The following is a 16,146-nucleotide window of genomic DNA, read 5'->3' as shown; positions in this document are numbered from 1 at the left end:
ACTGATTTGTTAGAAACAATTATTAACAAGAATTCTTACCAGAGATTCCATTTTTGAAAAATTGAAATACATACCATAGTGCCCAAGACAGTGCAATGAAATAAGAAAAAGCACATAATTAGGAATGTTAGAACAGCAAAAGCCATCTGTGGTTAGGGCTAGTTTATCATCAACCTATGTAAAAGCAAGACAAATATTATGAATACGTTATTTTCACCGGAGTATGTGCAGTTTTACTGCCGACTTCCTGGTAGGTATGTGGGAGGAGCTGGTGTCCCTCTTATTATGATTCCACCAAAATGATAACGTGCATCGTGAGAGCTCATACAAAAGGGGTTTTATATAGTTAGTGAAAAAAGAAAACCAGCCACAGCAATCATGCAAATCATGTCACTGAAAAGTCCTTGTGAGGGAATGCTAAGGCTGCTGTGTTTCGGGTGAGGTAGCACGCCACAAGTAATTTTCCTTTTCATTTAGGAGCGAGGTAAGGCTAACAGCTAGAGAACCTTTAAACTTCTTTCTATCTCAGGAACTAAGCTTTCTGCATAACCCTCTTTTGGTGAGTGTAGAAATGATAGCATATGTTTATTTATTTGTATTAGTAGAGTTTATATTGTATTTTAACTATAGAAATAAAACTTCAGTTACACTGTTTCATGAATTTTATATTTAATTCTTTTATCAAGGTTGTTGTAACTTTACCTGTCTGTTTTTCTGTTTAGTAATCTCTGTTGTCATTAAGCATTTCTGCTTCTTTTTCATTTAGACTGTAGTGACTATGGCACAGTCATGCATTCTACAGGAGGTTTTGTTGAAGCGCTCACAGCAAAAGAGAAAGATATCACCAAATAATTACAAGGAGCGACTGTTCATTCTAACAAAATATGCTCTTACATACTATGAAAATAACAAAGTGGTAAGAAAAATCTCTTTGCTTTCTTTTTGTGACTGCAAAATGGTTAGATATGGCTCGGCTAGCTGGCATATGTGGTTTGATTTGTGATCCCCTTACCAGTCTTTTGAACGCTCTGTGTTGACATAGCTCTGTTCCATTACTATAAGACGTGCTAGAAATAGCACTTTATGGCCAGTTGTTAGTTTTGAAAGCCAGGCTTGGGATTTCAGTAGATCTCTACTCTGAACTGTTTTTTTCCACCTCTTGGGGCATCTTTCCAGTATATGAATGGGGCATTCTAGGATGACCACTTATGAAGTTTAGGCAGCACATCTTCTGATTTTTGTACTTTCTTTCTAGTCGCTCCTTTCTGTTTTGTTTTAAGCATTTTGCCATCTGAGGGAGCAGGGGTTCCAGGAACAGAACTCTAAAACCATTTCCTTAAACTATCCAATGATAAGGCTGTGACCACTGTAACATCTCTCTGAAGAAACATGGAAACTGAACATGTAGATATTTGCCCTGCTCTGCTACTTAGCACTAAGCTTGCAATGCAAACTTGGGTTATAATGACATTGAATAAATACCCATTATTTGGCAACATGGAACTTGCAGATCACTTTACTGAGATAACTCTCATACCTACCATAAGGATAGCACTGTAGATAGTACTGTAATAAGACAATATCACTTGGAAACAGCAATGATGTCATGTTCACCTCCCTAAACAGGATACCCTACAAACCTTAACTGTGGATTGATATCCTGCTTGTGAACACCATAAACAAAGGGGTAAGACAAGAAACACTTGATGACTCTGACCCTTTCCACCAGAAGAGCTTCTACATTGTAATTGCATAGGTGGGGGTGGTGGTGTCAGAAATCACCCTGTACTTTAATAATTGAAGTAACAGTGAAGAGTTGTGGAACAAAAGGTGATCAATGCTTGTTATGGTGGAGAACCTAGAGCATGCTGGTCACTAGCACTAGTCATGAAAGTCATCAGGTTATAGAAAGTTCTTTAATGCAGGTGCTCTTTAGATGTGATTAGTAGTAATGACAGCCATGGAAGTAGTCATTATGGCTGCCATCACTGAAGTGTAGGTTGGCATCTCGGTGGATGAGGTCATAAAGAGTAACATTTGAATTGTTAGAAGGGGATTTTGGCAAACTATCCTGTGACTCAGGAGGGGGTGGTGGGATCAGATTGCTTTGACTTTTAGTATCAGAAGAGGCAAGTGATCACATTGACCATAAGATGTTTAGCTATATTCAGCTTTAAGTGAAAACACTTAACATTTCTTGCCACATTGTTATTTGTACATTTTTTTAACCAGTTAAGTACACTGGTCCAAAAGTGCTTTTCAGGCATGACCAAGGACTTGAGAGCATTACACAAAGAGTAATACAAGAAATACAAGAAACCTGATACAATTAATATTAGGGAGGAGGAAATGGATTTCATAAAATTATTAAACCAGTGTAACATTAGAGTTATGAGACCCGATAAGGGAGGTGGGTTAGGTTTTATGGACCAATCAGAATATGAAAGAAGAATATGCCATTATTTAGGTTCAGACACTTACACCCATGCCAGTAAGAATGAAGTCAATATGGCTTATAAAAAAATCAGGGGGGTCTTGGACGACTTGTTTTTGGAAGGGTCTATTGATATTGATATATTCCAGTATTTGTCTATGTCGGCTCCCAGAATTCCAACAATTTTTGGCACACCAAAACTACACAAAAGTTTAGTGGATCCTCCATTTAGTCCCATTGTGGATGATAGAGGTTCAATAACCTACGCATGTGCCAAACTTATAGACAATATTTTAAAACCTTTGTTGAGTGTGGAGCCACAAATATGTCAGGATTCTTGGATCTTTTTGAAAATATAAACAAATTAGAATATAGTGACAACTATACTTTTGTAGTTATCGATGTAAAGGATTTATACACAGTCATCCCGCAGCCTTTAGGTATAGCATGGAGAAGGGAGTTCATGCTCTATATAAAAGCAGATGATAATAAAGTGTATTTGGTGGAGGCGTTGCTTGACATTGTGTTATCAAATAACTATATTATGTTTAATAGGGAAATCTTTTTACAAAACACTGGTGTGGCTATGGGATCACCATGTAGTGCGAGCTTTGCTAATAGTGTTATGGCACACTGGGAACGATCTTGTTTGTTTAAGAACAACATGTTCCAGGAAAATGTTCTCTGGTATACCCGATATCAAGATGACATATGTCTTATTTGGAAGGGAGAGGTAGGTCTTATAGACAACTTTATAACTAGTATCACAGCCATGACAAATTTCCTTGAATTCACTTATAATGTCGGTGTAGATAGTATCACATACCTGGATGTGAAGGTAACAAAGGACATGACCAAACGTCAATACAAAACTACAATTCATAGGAAACCCACTCATTCAAATGCTTTTTTACACTTTTTAAGTTGCCACCCTTACCACCAAAAGAAGGCCGTGATTAAGGGCCAATTGGTAAGGGCAGCAAGGATGGTGTCTGATGATATAGATTTTTTTGAGGAATGTGGAAATTTGAAATCAATGTTCCTCAAAAGAGGCTATCCTGATGGCTTTTTAACTGACATTATCCTTGAAGTTAAGGAAAAGAGGGAAACAGGGCATTTCAAGCCCCTTGTTTCAAGAAAGGGTGATAACAACAGTTTTGGTATACTAGCCCAAACTGATATACAAAATGGAGGGCAATCAAGTAAAATGAATAACCAGAGTTTGAACTTTTTGTTCACTTTCTCCATTGACCATAGAAAAATCAAAGAAATTTTTATTAAAAACTGGGCTATTATCTTAGAGGATCACATGATTGTTAAAACATTGGGTATAAAACCCGGGTTTACCTATAGGAGGGGTTCAAATTTAAAAAATATATTGGAAGGAAATAGTAATGGAGTTGTAATGAGGACACAACCTAATCTTATAGGTATGAAGAAATGTGGTGCATGCCCACAGTGTAAGTTTATTAAAACAGGTATTTCTATAAGTATAAGGAATAAATCATACATGATAAATGGCAGATACAATTGTGATTCAAAAGGAGTAGTTTATGTTGCAAGTTGCGACTCGTCCTTCTTACTATATTGGGAAAACTGAAAGAAAGTTCAAACAAAGAATATACAAGCACCAATATAGTATACTTAAGGGTGACATTAATAATGCCTTAGCTAAGCATATAATGGAATACCCAACTCACAGGTTTGCATACCTTGTGTTACATCAAATACAATGTGATCCAAGAAGTGGGTCTTGGAAGCTCATCTTGGAAAAACAAGAATTATTTTGGCAAATAAGAACTCTAGCATATTCTCCACCAGGGTTAAATGAATATGTATCCATTAAAAGTATTTTGAAGCTTAAAGCTTTGTCTAGATAATGTTTGATCCCTTCCATAGTAACACGGTTGAATTATACAGCAGTCAGTCATTGTTAAAATTTTTATTAATGTATTCATATACTATATGGATACATACATTTTTGCTAATATTAATATATATTATAATATTTTATATACAATATATTTTATATAATTTTTTTTATAAATTTGAATATACACAAAAGCATTATATTGTATGGCATTGTCTTATGCATTTTAATAATAATGTGTTTACTGATTCACAATTTTATATAGTTGTGTAATAATATGGTATTTAATTAAGTACTTTTTAAAAGCAGCGAATGGTTAATAGGATAATTGATTAATTAAATGTTTAAATAAGGGATATATAAGGTGTGTAAGGGATGTTTTAAAACTTGTCTGATGAAGTTGGGGCATTGACCCCTTCAAAAGCACTTACAATAAAGGTTTATGAATTATAAGCTGTTCAGAATCTGGAGTGGCTACATACGTTTGGACACGCTTGCTGCATTTTGTTTTAGCAATACAAGAAATGTAAAACAAACATTTAGTGCATGACAGTAGTGCTGGCATATGCACATGCAAATATATATATACAAAAAATGAACAATATGAAAAATACATTTAATAATAAATGTTTACCATTCTGTTGTCAAATAAAAGTGAAATGTTTTCAGGTGTGGAAGGACGGTGAGTAGTGAAAGAGTGAGGAGTAACAAGTACTGGAGGATCCTTCCATCCATCCTTCCACCCATCCACACATCCATCCTTCTATCTATCTATCTATCTATCTATCTATCTATCTATCTATCTGTCTGTCTGTCTGTCTGTCTATCTATCTATCTATCTATCTATCTATCTATCTATCTATCTATCTGTCTGTCTGTCTATCTATCTATCTATCTATCTATCTATCTATCTATCTATCTATCTATCTATCTGTCTGTCTGTCTATCTATCTATCTATCTATCTATCTATCTATCTATCTATCTATCTATCTATCTATCTATCTATCTATCTATATGTCTGTCTATCTATCTATCTATATGTCTGTCTATCTATCTATCTATATGTCTGTCTATCTATCTATCCATCCATCCATCCATCCGCAACCGCTTTTCCCATTTTTTGCTCAACAATATGGAATTCTGTCTGAGAGAGTGGATCTATAGTAAAGTCAGATTTATTGGTATGGAGATTTTGTGAGAGAGAAGGACTCTAATAAAGTTGGAAGGTGGAGTGTGGGAATAAAAAGGTAATGGGTGGGGGTTGTGCATAAATTAGGGAACACAGAGGTAGGGAATAGGGGAAGAAAGAGGGCAGAGAGGTGTTTGAATAGACATCAGTTTCTAGTGATTTGTTTACATTAGAAGAGTGTTATCAGAATGTGTAGGGGATTTTTATCCAGGGGTATTAAAGCAAACCCACTGTGTGCTTTGATTGAGGTGTTTTATGAGTTGTTTCCTAAAGCTTTGAAGCTTAGGTTTGAACTTGATATTTTCTGGAATGAAGTTCTAGGCTGTAGGAGCAAGTTTGACAAATAAGTTTTCAGCCTTAGTTAAAGTGACTCAGTGTCTGGCTAGAAGAGTGTCACTGGAGTTTTGTAAAGACTAGGTTGTGCTTCTGAAAAGAAACATGTTTTCTCAGGGAGCCAGTAGACAGTGCGTACTAAGCAGTGATGTTTGTGTCTTTCGGCTTTTCCCAGTTAGGGGTCGCCACAGCAGAACTCCGGTCCGTTAATGATTGGCAGTAGAGTTTTATGTGCTGGCTTGCCGGACCTAATGCACAACCTTCAATGAAGGAACACCCATTTACGCATGTTGCCACACAGAAGACGCTCTAACTGAGAATCGAACGGGCAACGTCTAACTGTGAGGCGACAATGCTACCGCAGCACCACCACCGCAGTCTTGCATACTAAGCAGTGATGAGAAGGCATATTCACAAAAAAGAATAAGTAAAACTAGTGATATTAGAAGACAGGACCAATAAAAGTATTTTTTGTTTTATTTCTCATAAGTATTCCTTTTTATTTAACTAATAAGAATGCAGTCTGGTATGTTATTTAATCCACATGGAAGTTCTACAACTTTATTCCACGTGATTTAATGGGAAGCAGTTTTCAGGGATAGTGGAGGTAACAGTGCGGTTAGGTGGGGTTAAAGTTAGCACTAAATTTGTCTGCTAATATACAGAATGTGTGATATTATTATGGATGAGATGAGTACATCATTGGACATTATGCTTTCATTTCCTGACACAAATGAAGAAAGATTTATAGTTTCATTTGATAGCTACACTGGCCTTAAACACATACTCTGCTTTATGCTTTCTAATAGTTCTCTTAACTTTCATGTTTGCATGCTTCAGTGTGATTTTGATGTACGGAGATTTGGAATTCTCCCATCTTCTCATTACTTTACTTCTTTTGTTACACAGTTTATTAAGACGAGTGCTCCATCAGATAAGTTCCTTCTGAATTTTCCATTGCATTTAGGCTGGATGTATACTGACTTTTTCATGTAGCTGTTTAGGTGCTGGTTAAAACTGGAGATGAATGTGGCAGCCCTGTTAGCTGGGTCTATTTACTTACAATCTGAAGTAAGTTTTTGCCTTAGAGGAGTCCCTAAAGGTGGTCTCATTTGATGGTAGAGTAGTATCACTAGGTCTGACACACAAAATGACTGATTTGTGATGGAATTTAACCAGGGATGATGGGATACTCAATGTGGTACAGATGGGTGGGTGCAGCCTAGATTAGTAAGGTCAAGGATAATAAAGCCTAAAGTGTGTAGTTTTACAATTTACTCCATTCTGTTGTTGCTGTAGCTGAATAAACACCAGCGAACTCACCACAATAAAGATGACTTGAACAAAAAGGTTCACTCCAGTTTAAAACAAAAAACCTTTTATTCCAGCACAAGAAAACAGATGAGCGCTTTCACGCAAACAAATGTACGCTTCTTCAGATCTTTTGCTGTTTTTTGCTGTTTCCATTCTATTGTTGTTAACAAAATACTGGAAATGCTGAGCATATCACATTTAAAGGTGCAAGTGTGCCAGTCAATGCATGGGTAGTTGAAGTCTTCAAGCAGCTGTTGTGTGTGCTATCCAGGTCATCTGCCTGAAGAAACTCATAGATATACCATTGAGAGCTAGTTCCATATCAGAAAATTAAGTCACTAAAGTAATGAAACAGTTCCAGTGTGGGAAGGTTGCAGGTGTAGATGAGATATCTGGAAGTGTTGAAGTTGCTGGGCATTGGTGTGGCATCAAGGTTTAAATGCATTTTCAATGTTTTTAAAACTTGTTGAGGTTCCCCCATATAATTCTTAAGGCACCAATACCCAGTGGCCCACATCAATGCCAGGTCTACCAGCTACTACAAACTTGTTGGACTTACTCTGTACCCTGCTTGGGCTGGTCATGGAACCTAATGGCATTCTGGGTGTCTCAAATGTCCACATTCCGTTCAGGGGAATTTTTTTTTGTTTGTTTCTATGACCTACCCACATTCCCTGCCCCCTTCAATCCTCTACATTTGCTGACCTCATCTATGGGTTAATCCTCTCACTGAACCACATCTACCCTTAGCGAGCATCATCTGTGGATGCCAGCCTGACAGTGGCTTTGACACCTGAAAATTGCATTTTCAGTGCTGAGTGGAGTAGTGTTCCCCATTTTCAAAAAAGAGGGACACTAGTGTGCACTAATTGCACAATGATCACATCCCTTTAGCCTTCCTTGAAATGTATATGTCAGGGTGTTGAAAAGTAAACTTTATCCAGTAGTCAAGCCTATGGTTCAGGACAAACAGCATGGATTCTTTCTTAGCTGTTGAACAGTCAATGAACTATTTTGCCTTTTATCAGATATTATAGGAGTCATGGGTTTCTGCCAAGAGCGTCTACATGTTTTATGAATGCGGCAAATGCATATATGTGTTTGTACACAGGGATGACTTGTCAGAATTCCTACAACTGTACAGGTTTTCAGAGTTAGTGTAACTTATTACGTAGACCCCGTCTTTGGGGATAAGTCTGTCTGAAATGGCGGCATGATGCCAGGGCACTTCAATGGGCTAGGCTTGTAAAGGCTCCAGGGACGTTGGCCTAGTACACACCTATGAACCTATGAAACACTAAATCATAAACTAATCTCACTGGAAATCCACATCCCGCCCCCATCCCAAACAAAAAAGACCATAGTGAAGAACTTCTCTAAAGCAAACTTCACACTACTCAAGACTGGTGTGGTATCCTTCAAGGCCCCTGAGCCAGTGGAAACCACAACCCAAGCTGTGGAAGCCCTTACAAATGCCTTCTATGAACACCTCCAGGACTGCATGGATCAGGCAATCCCAAATAAAACCAAGACTCTTTCCACAAAGGGCAAACGTCCAGTCTGGTGGACCCCAGCCATTAACAAACTTTACAATAAGAGGAGAAAGCTATTACATGATAGAACAAAATCCATAAAAGGGAAGTCACCCCTGATCATTATTAGTAAAAAAAATACGAGCACTCATAAAAATCAACTAAGGCCAATTTTGAGAGAAAAATTGCCATGGATTCAAAGGACAATCATAAGGCCTTTTTCAGCTATGTTAGGAACCTGGGTGGAAACTCCCAGATATGCTCAGAATTAGTCCAAAATGATACAAAAATCACTGAACCCACAGACATTGCCAACATACTGGCAGACAGGTTCAGTGCAAACTTCACCCTCTCCCCTAAAGGAGAGATAACTATCCCAGCCGAGTGTAGCCTCCCGGACATCTCAAATGCGCAGGTGAAAGCTGCTCTCTCTAAAGCTAAAAACACAGCATCAATGGGACCGGATGGTGTCCCCGGCTGTGTGCTACACGAGCTAAATGAGGAATTAAACCCGCCCATAAGGCAGCTGTTTAATCTCAGCCTTACCACAGGATACGTGCCCAAGGAGTGGCGTACGGCAACTGTGGTCCCACTCCACAAAGGCGGCACCTCTACGGACCCTGGTAATTACCGCCCCATAAGCTTAACAAGTCTAGTCTGCAAAGCTATGGAGAGGATCATAATGGAGCTCATAAACAAAGATATAGGGGACTTGCAGACATTGGACCCGACCCAGTTTGGCTTTGTCAAGGGAAGATCATGCCTTTTGAACTTGGTTGACTTCTTCGAAACAGTCACCAAGGCCATTGATGAGGGAAAGGCAGTCCATACAGCCTACCTTGACCTTGCAAAGGCTTTTGACACAATACCCCACTCAGGTATTGTAGAAAAACTTACCAGCTTAAATGTAAACCTATATGTCACAAGATGGGTTGCAAACTGGCTTAAGGACAAAACCCACAGGGTTAGAGTTGCTGGCGCTGTGTCAGACTCCAAGCCGGTCACAAGTGGTGTCCCACAGGGCTCGGTCCTTGGCCCCCTATTGTTTGGCATCTACTTCTCAGAAGTACAGGCCAACATGGGAGGACTTTGGCTGACAAAGTTTGCAGACGACTGCAAACTGGGCGCCATAGTGGAAAGTGCATCGGACACGGATATCCTTCAGAAGGGACTCACGGAAACAGATAGCTGGTGCCAGAGCCATGGCCTGAAGTTAAACGCCAAAAATGTATAGTTATACCCTTCGGGAAAAACAAGGTAACCCCAAGCTACCATATAGGTGGCAATCCACTAAGCACAGAAGAGGTTATCAGGGACCTGGGGACCCAGGTTGACAGTGGCCTTTCTTTTGACACTCACGTTGCTAAAGTGGTTAGAAAGACCTTCTACATTGCCCACCTGATCATGAAGGGATTCACATCCAGATCTAGTGAGGTCATTGTTCCCCTGTACTCTTCACTTATCAGACCAATGATCGAGTACAATGCCCCATTCGGGATGTATCTCACCCGACATCTGCAGCAATTGGAGAGACCCCAAAAGTTCCTCACCAAAAGGATAAAGGGACTCCAAAATCTGTCATATGCTGCCAGATTGAAGAAACTCCAGCTCTATTCAGTCGCATACCGTCTGCTCAGAGGTGACATGTGCCTGACATACAAGTGCATTTCCAACCCAGAATTAATGGACATGCTCCACCTCAAAAAATCCAAATCCACCAAAACCACTAGAGCAAGCGACTTAAACCTTAGCACGGATATAAATAGGATGTGCTGGAGGGATAGATTTATCACTCAGAGACTCCCTATGCTGTGGAATAAAATCCCGGTCCATGTGAGGCAGAGCACCTCGCTGACTCTGTTCAAGAGAAATCTAGACCTGTGGATGGGAGATCGTAGGTTTACCCCGGGAATCATCTCTGTGTCACTGCTGGACAGAGGCACAACAAACTAATGGGCACAGTATTTTTTCATATAAGGGGTGGCGTAAGCCACAAAAATTTGGGCTAGGCTTATAAATGCCTTAGGGCAGATAGCCTAGTATAAACCTATGAACCTATGAACCTATGAACAAAGGAGTTTCATTACCAACAGGAGATTTTGGGATCTATAGTACAACCCAAGTTTTGTGGAATGTAGTATCAATCTTTTCCAGAAAATATGCCCACTGTCATATCCCCAAATTAGCTTTCTTGGGACCTTGTCATATGCTTTCTCCAGGTCTATGAATGCCCAGTTGGACTTTTTCCTCATCACTAACTTCTTCTCAACTGTCTGTCTCACTGCAAACATTGAGTCAGTTGTGCTGCATCCTGATCTGAATCTGAACTGCTCATCTCCCATCTTACTTTCTACTACTCTGCATATTCATTTATCAGTCACCATCCCTAGAAATTTTCTTGCAGGAGTCTGATACCTCTCTACTGCACACATTAGTGATTGTCCTCTATTCTTGTACACTGGCATGAGAATGCTTATTCTCCAGTCATCTGGGATATGCCTTTCTTTCAGTACTGCTTTGAGTACCCTCTGGAGCTATTTCTCCCATAATACACCCAACATCTTGATCATATATTCGGTGACCTCATCTGAGCCTGTTGCTTTCACTGACTTTATTTTCCATAGTACTGTTCTTACTTCTTCAGTGGTGGGCTCCTCTTCTTTCATTGTAGCCTGTGTCTGTGGCAGTACAGCTTCTTTGGGGATTTCTTCATTCAGAAGCTGCTGGAAGTACTCCATTCTTCAGCCTTTGATGTCCAGTGAACTGGTGAACAGGTTGTTGCTGGCATCCTTTATGAATACTGTGTGATGAACATCTTCTTTATCTTTTTGTGTTTGCCTTGCAACCTGATAGAGTTTCTTTGTGCCATCTATTGTGTCACTTTCCAGAAACTGGTAGAGTGCCTCTGACGCCTTGCTCTTTGCTATTTCTTTTGTTCTATTAGCCACTTTGTTAGCCAGCCTGTATTCTTTCTTAACCAGGTCAGTCTTTTCCATCTCCCAATTGTTTCTGCACTCCTTCTTTCTCTTGATGACTTCCTGGACTTCTAGATTCCATCACAAGGTTTCCGAGTGTATCTTATTAAATACCTGTCTTGGCCCCATATCAATTCTATAATTTTCACGCATGGTATTTTCAGACACTGTCATTTTACTTCAACTCTACCTAGTCCTTCTTCTTCTTCCTCACATACTAGAGCACTGACTATTTACTTGAACTCCTGCCCTTTCTCTCCAGTCAGCTTCCAGGTCTTCCGCCTAGTCTCTGTTGACCTAAGAAAATTCTCTAACCACTGCTTTCATCTGATTGTGGCCACCAGTGGTTTATGATGTAGGCCGGCTGTGGGCTGACTGCCTCACTGAGGATGACTTTACAATCACTGATTCTACCCTAGTGACCTGTCCTTACCACCAAGAAGACTACTTGATTTGCAGAAGTGTAGCTGGCACCACCAGTGCCCTGTGCCAGTGCATGAACCAGCACTCCACCCCTCAGCTCTTCCATTGAAGAGCAAAAAAAAAAAAACTTTCTTCTACTGGCATACCATCTAGGTGGCTATATTCATGACACATCCACCCCCTCTCTTCTGTCCCAGACATTCAGTTCCTGCTTCTGTGCCCTGCCCTTCTCCTTCCTTCAACACATTTTATACAAAAAAAAAGAAAGAAAAGAAAACAAAAAATTATTTTTATAAAAACGTATCAAACTGCTTTCTACAAATGTAGCAAGCAGTTGCTACAGTTTGTAGCCTCCCTGCATGGAGTGCTATAGTACTCGGATTTTAGTTAAAAAAAATTGAGATTTTTTTTCTCTTACTTTTAAACAGTTGCAAACTGCTTGCTACAGTTTAGATCACACACAGAGCAATGCAGCATTTGGGATTGACCTTTTAAAAGCCAGTATTGCATTAAAGAGAAATTGAGATCAGCTGCTGGTGCCCTCCTCAAAACTTTGCACTCAGGGCAGTTGCCCCTGTTGCCCAATCCTAGCTATGCTACTGCTGAGATGCATGTTGGCCACACTTGTATGAAATTTTGTACTGTATCTCTTGCTGAACCATGTGTAGGTCACCATCAAGCAACGTGCCAGACAGATATCTAGAAGGACTTTTCCTTCTTTATTCCTAATGCCCCACCCTTATGGAGCCAGGCAGCCCTCATATCCTATTCTGCCTGTCCTGATATGTACACTAAGGTACCCCATTATCAACACCAACTCATGTTGTCCTGCTTTATTTAGTAGTCCTGCAACTGCTGCCTGAATGCACTCTTTCCTCACTATCACAACCCTGCTTTGGGGCAAATGCTGTGATTATGAATAGTGTCCTATCCTTACACTGGAGTATGATTGCCATGAATTTGTTACTAATTCTGATGACATACCTCACTGTTTTCTTAAGTCTCTCCCTCAGCACAGTTCCCATGCAATTTCTAGTCTGGCCTCCCCTGAGTAGTAGATGCTGGATTCCAAGTCAAGTGGGTTTTCTGTACTGTCTTTCCATCTTGTCTCCTGATACAGAGGATGTCCCTTCTCCTTACCATCATGTCATCCATTCCCAAGCTGTATTCTGTCAGTAAACCTATATCGAACATAGGAATCCTTAGTTCATATTTGGCAGTTTGATTGGTTTTACATCCAGCTTATGCTTAACATGCTTTCCTGGGTAGCCCAAGTTGGGGAACTGGACATCCGATGGCCAGTAGCTTATTGACCCAGGCCTGATGGACTTTATGGTGGGCACATACTGGTCAGTAGGGATCCATGGCATATGTCAGAGTTAGGCCAGGTCATCAACTTAATTATCTCTGGCAAATACCCATGCTCATTTTTGATGACATTAGTCAACATGACCAAATCAAATAGAGCCAGTTTTTACACCGTTCATTGGTTAGCCCTGATACAAAGCACAATATGTCTGTAATCCATGTCCTTCTGTCTAGACGATACGGTGCACCACAGGAGATGTCTCAAGAGGTTGGTCTATACAACTCTTCCCCAATAAGCACCATCTAGAGTCTATGCTGCTGCTCACAATTCCATTCTTGGGTGAGTATGAGGTGGAAACACCCAGCAGTTTTTGTGGAGGAACCCCAAAGATACACAGAGGGAACATGCAACTCTACCTAGACAATAGCCAGAGGTCAGGGTGGTGCTGTACTTTGCACATTGCAATTCTAAGTATAACGGATCATTTGATCCTTGTATCAGGGAGCTATAAGACTGAAACTGACCTCTTCTTCAGGGGTAGTCACTACATACTGCAGGGTATCTACATCTGTCAATGACCACAGCAAGATACAAACTCTGGTCAAACGAGTGGAAATTTGTAGAAGATGTTTTGTCTGTAAACCTGCCATCTCAACACTTTTTGAAGAAGTTTGTACTTTGAGACAGTTGCTGCAGCAAATGCAATCTGCATTTCTTTGTTACTTTTGGGGTTACAGCTCTGGATGTTTCATTCATTGCAGTGAATTTTGCAATTTCTTAATGACTGAACTTCTGTTTTTAGTTTGTGTTCATTTAGATGTCATCGTAAGAGCTGGGCAAGGTCTTCCACAATACTGATTATTTACCTGATGATTGTGTCAAGTGTTAGTTTGCAAAAAAGAGGCTTTATTGTGCAAAGGCTTATTTGTCTAGAATTTGCTAAGTTAAGCAGATCAAGTTTTCTATTCCTTAGGATGTATTAGTTTACACACCTTCTGGGAATTAGTTGTGAAATGGACAAGTACAGCATTGTTTTTGATTCAGATCTTCCACAGTATTTCCATAAGTTAAGGTAACAGGTGCATTTGGGAAACTGTTTAATTTGTCTATATGCTGAACTACTGTAATAAACTCCTGTTTTAAAGATTTACATTTTACTTTTTTGCAGTAAATGGCTGTATAGTCACAAAATGCATAATGCTTTGGCCTATCATTTCCAAGATTTGCCTTGAAATGTTAATATGGAATGTACTTCTCTTATCAGGGCCACTGTGGATTTTTTTCATTTTAAATAATATATGTTATATGTACTGAATGGCATCTGAGAAAAAAATGTGTCTTTTGTTGACTGTTTCTTCCAAGGAAGCTTTTATTTATTTTTGAGAGACTTAGTTAGTTTATATTTTTGCTGTTGAATGTCCATCTGGGAGCTGTCCCTTTTTAGTGAAGTTCCAGGGTGAAATGCTCCAGAAACATTAAAGTACTTAACATCAGGACATGTCAAGAAATTGTCATAGACATTTTGAAAATAACACACCATATACATAAACACACTGTGGACTGAGACAGTAATGTATGTCATATATGCATAGACAGTACTAAGTTGATATAGCATTGGTAATAAAAGATATTGGAGACCACAAAGATGACGTCTATGCATTAGCGTCAAATGACAGCAACTATGGAGATCCTGCATTAACGGTCAGTTGCTGGAAAAAATGAAAACTAAATATGAGATGATATTCCACTTTTTCAGGGAGGTAATGGGTATCATTGTAACATAGTGCACCTAGTAAATCTATTGCAGGAATATTGTAATCTGCAATTTTGCTAGAGAACTTTGTACATACTGTAAATAGTTTCTTTTTCTTAAGCTAATATTTTATTCTAGAATGGAAAAACATTGTGAATTTTCTGTTTTGTTTATGGAAAATTCAATAAAATATTTGGATCAAAAATGAATATAACTTTTCAGGAAGAATAGCACATGCAAACAGTACAAATAACTAGTATTTAAACTGAAGTGGTCTGGACCAGTAAAGAACCGCTAGAGCACAAGCACTTTAAATTCAGTTATCACTAAAAATAAAGTTTGTACATACATGGATTACAGTTTTGCATTATACTGATGATGTATTACAAGTAAGAAGGACTGCAAAGCATTCAGGATATTGGAGTGGTTTTGTGTCTTCATAATGCTAGATCATGTCATTCTTGATCAGAATAAAAAAGAGTGACCCTAGCACTGAGTCCTGAGGGATTCCAATAGTAACAGGTAGCGGCTGTGAGATGGGGTCTTTTAATTTATGCAGCTGGTGTGTTTTTCTTCGCATAGCTTTTCAATCATCTATTAGACTACAGGCAAAAGCTATAATTAACGTTGGTTCAACAGTACCAAATGCTTTGCCAAGTACAAACTGGTTGAATGAACAAGTTAACTGTAAGCTAGTTGTTCACTGATGTCCTCAACAATACCCAGTGGTCTTATCATCACCATGGTTATTTCTGAAACAATACTGTAAGTTCAAGATAATATGTAATTTCTTAGATGTTGAAATAGTTGTGAACTAATTCATGTTTTGTAGAATTTTTGACAAAGGAGACAAGAGAAACAAAGAAAGATAATTTTAAGCAACTAAAGTTCCTCCTTTATCAATGGGTAAAATATGTGCCTTTTTCTAAAACACTGTGTTTTGTCATGTTCCATATTGTTAGCACTTATACTGTTTTCATGCCTCTGAACTTCTTAGAGCAATAAATCTGGAC

The 16,146-nt window shown here is 39.0% G+C and overlaps 1 protein-coding gene across 1 annotated transcript in view; it reads left to right on the top strand.

Moving 5' to 3' along the window:
• Positions 1-311: 311 nt before the first annotated feature.
• The window catches only part of BMX (BMX non-receptor tyrosine kinase), a 1,099,638-nt gene continuing 1,083,803 nt past the window's right edge, over positions 312-16,146 (top strand). Inside the window, exons 1-2 of the mRNA XM_044072793.1 lie at positions 312-484; positions 767-916. Coding sequence (XP_043928728.1) covers positions 779-916 — 138 coding nt within the window. The 5' untranslated portion in view covers positions 312-484; positions 767-778. The remainder of the gene's footprint in view (positions 485-766; positions 917-16,146) is intronic.

Source organism: Protopterus annectens, chromosome 5.part1 (genome assembly GCF_019279795.1).
Source record: "Protopterus annectens isolate FY-2018-M chromosome 5.part1, PAN1.0, whole genome shotgun sequence".
Classification (NCBI taxonomy): Eukaryota; Metazoa; Chordata; order Ceratodontiformes; family Protopteridae; genus Protopterus; species Protopterus annectens.
Note: the sequence above shows the minus strand (reverse complement) of the source record. Positions and strands in the feature narration are given on the sequence as shown.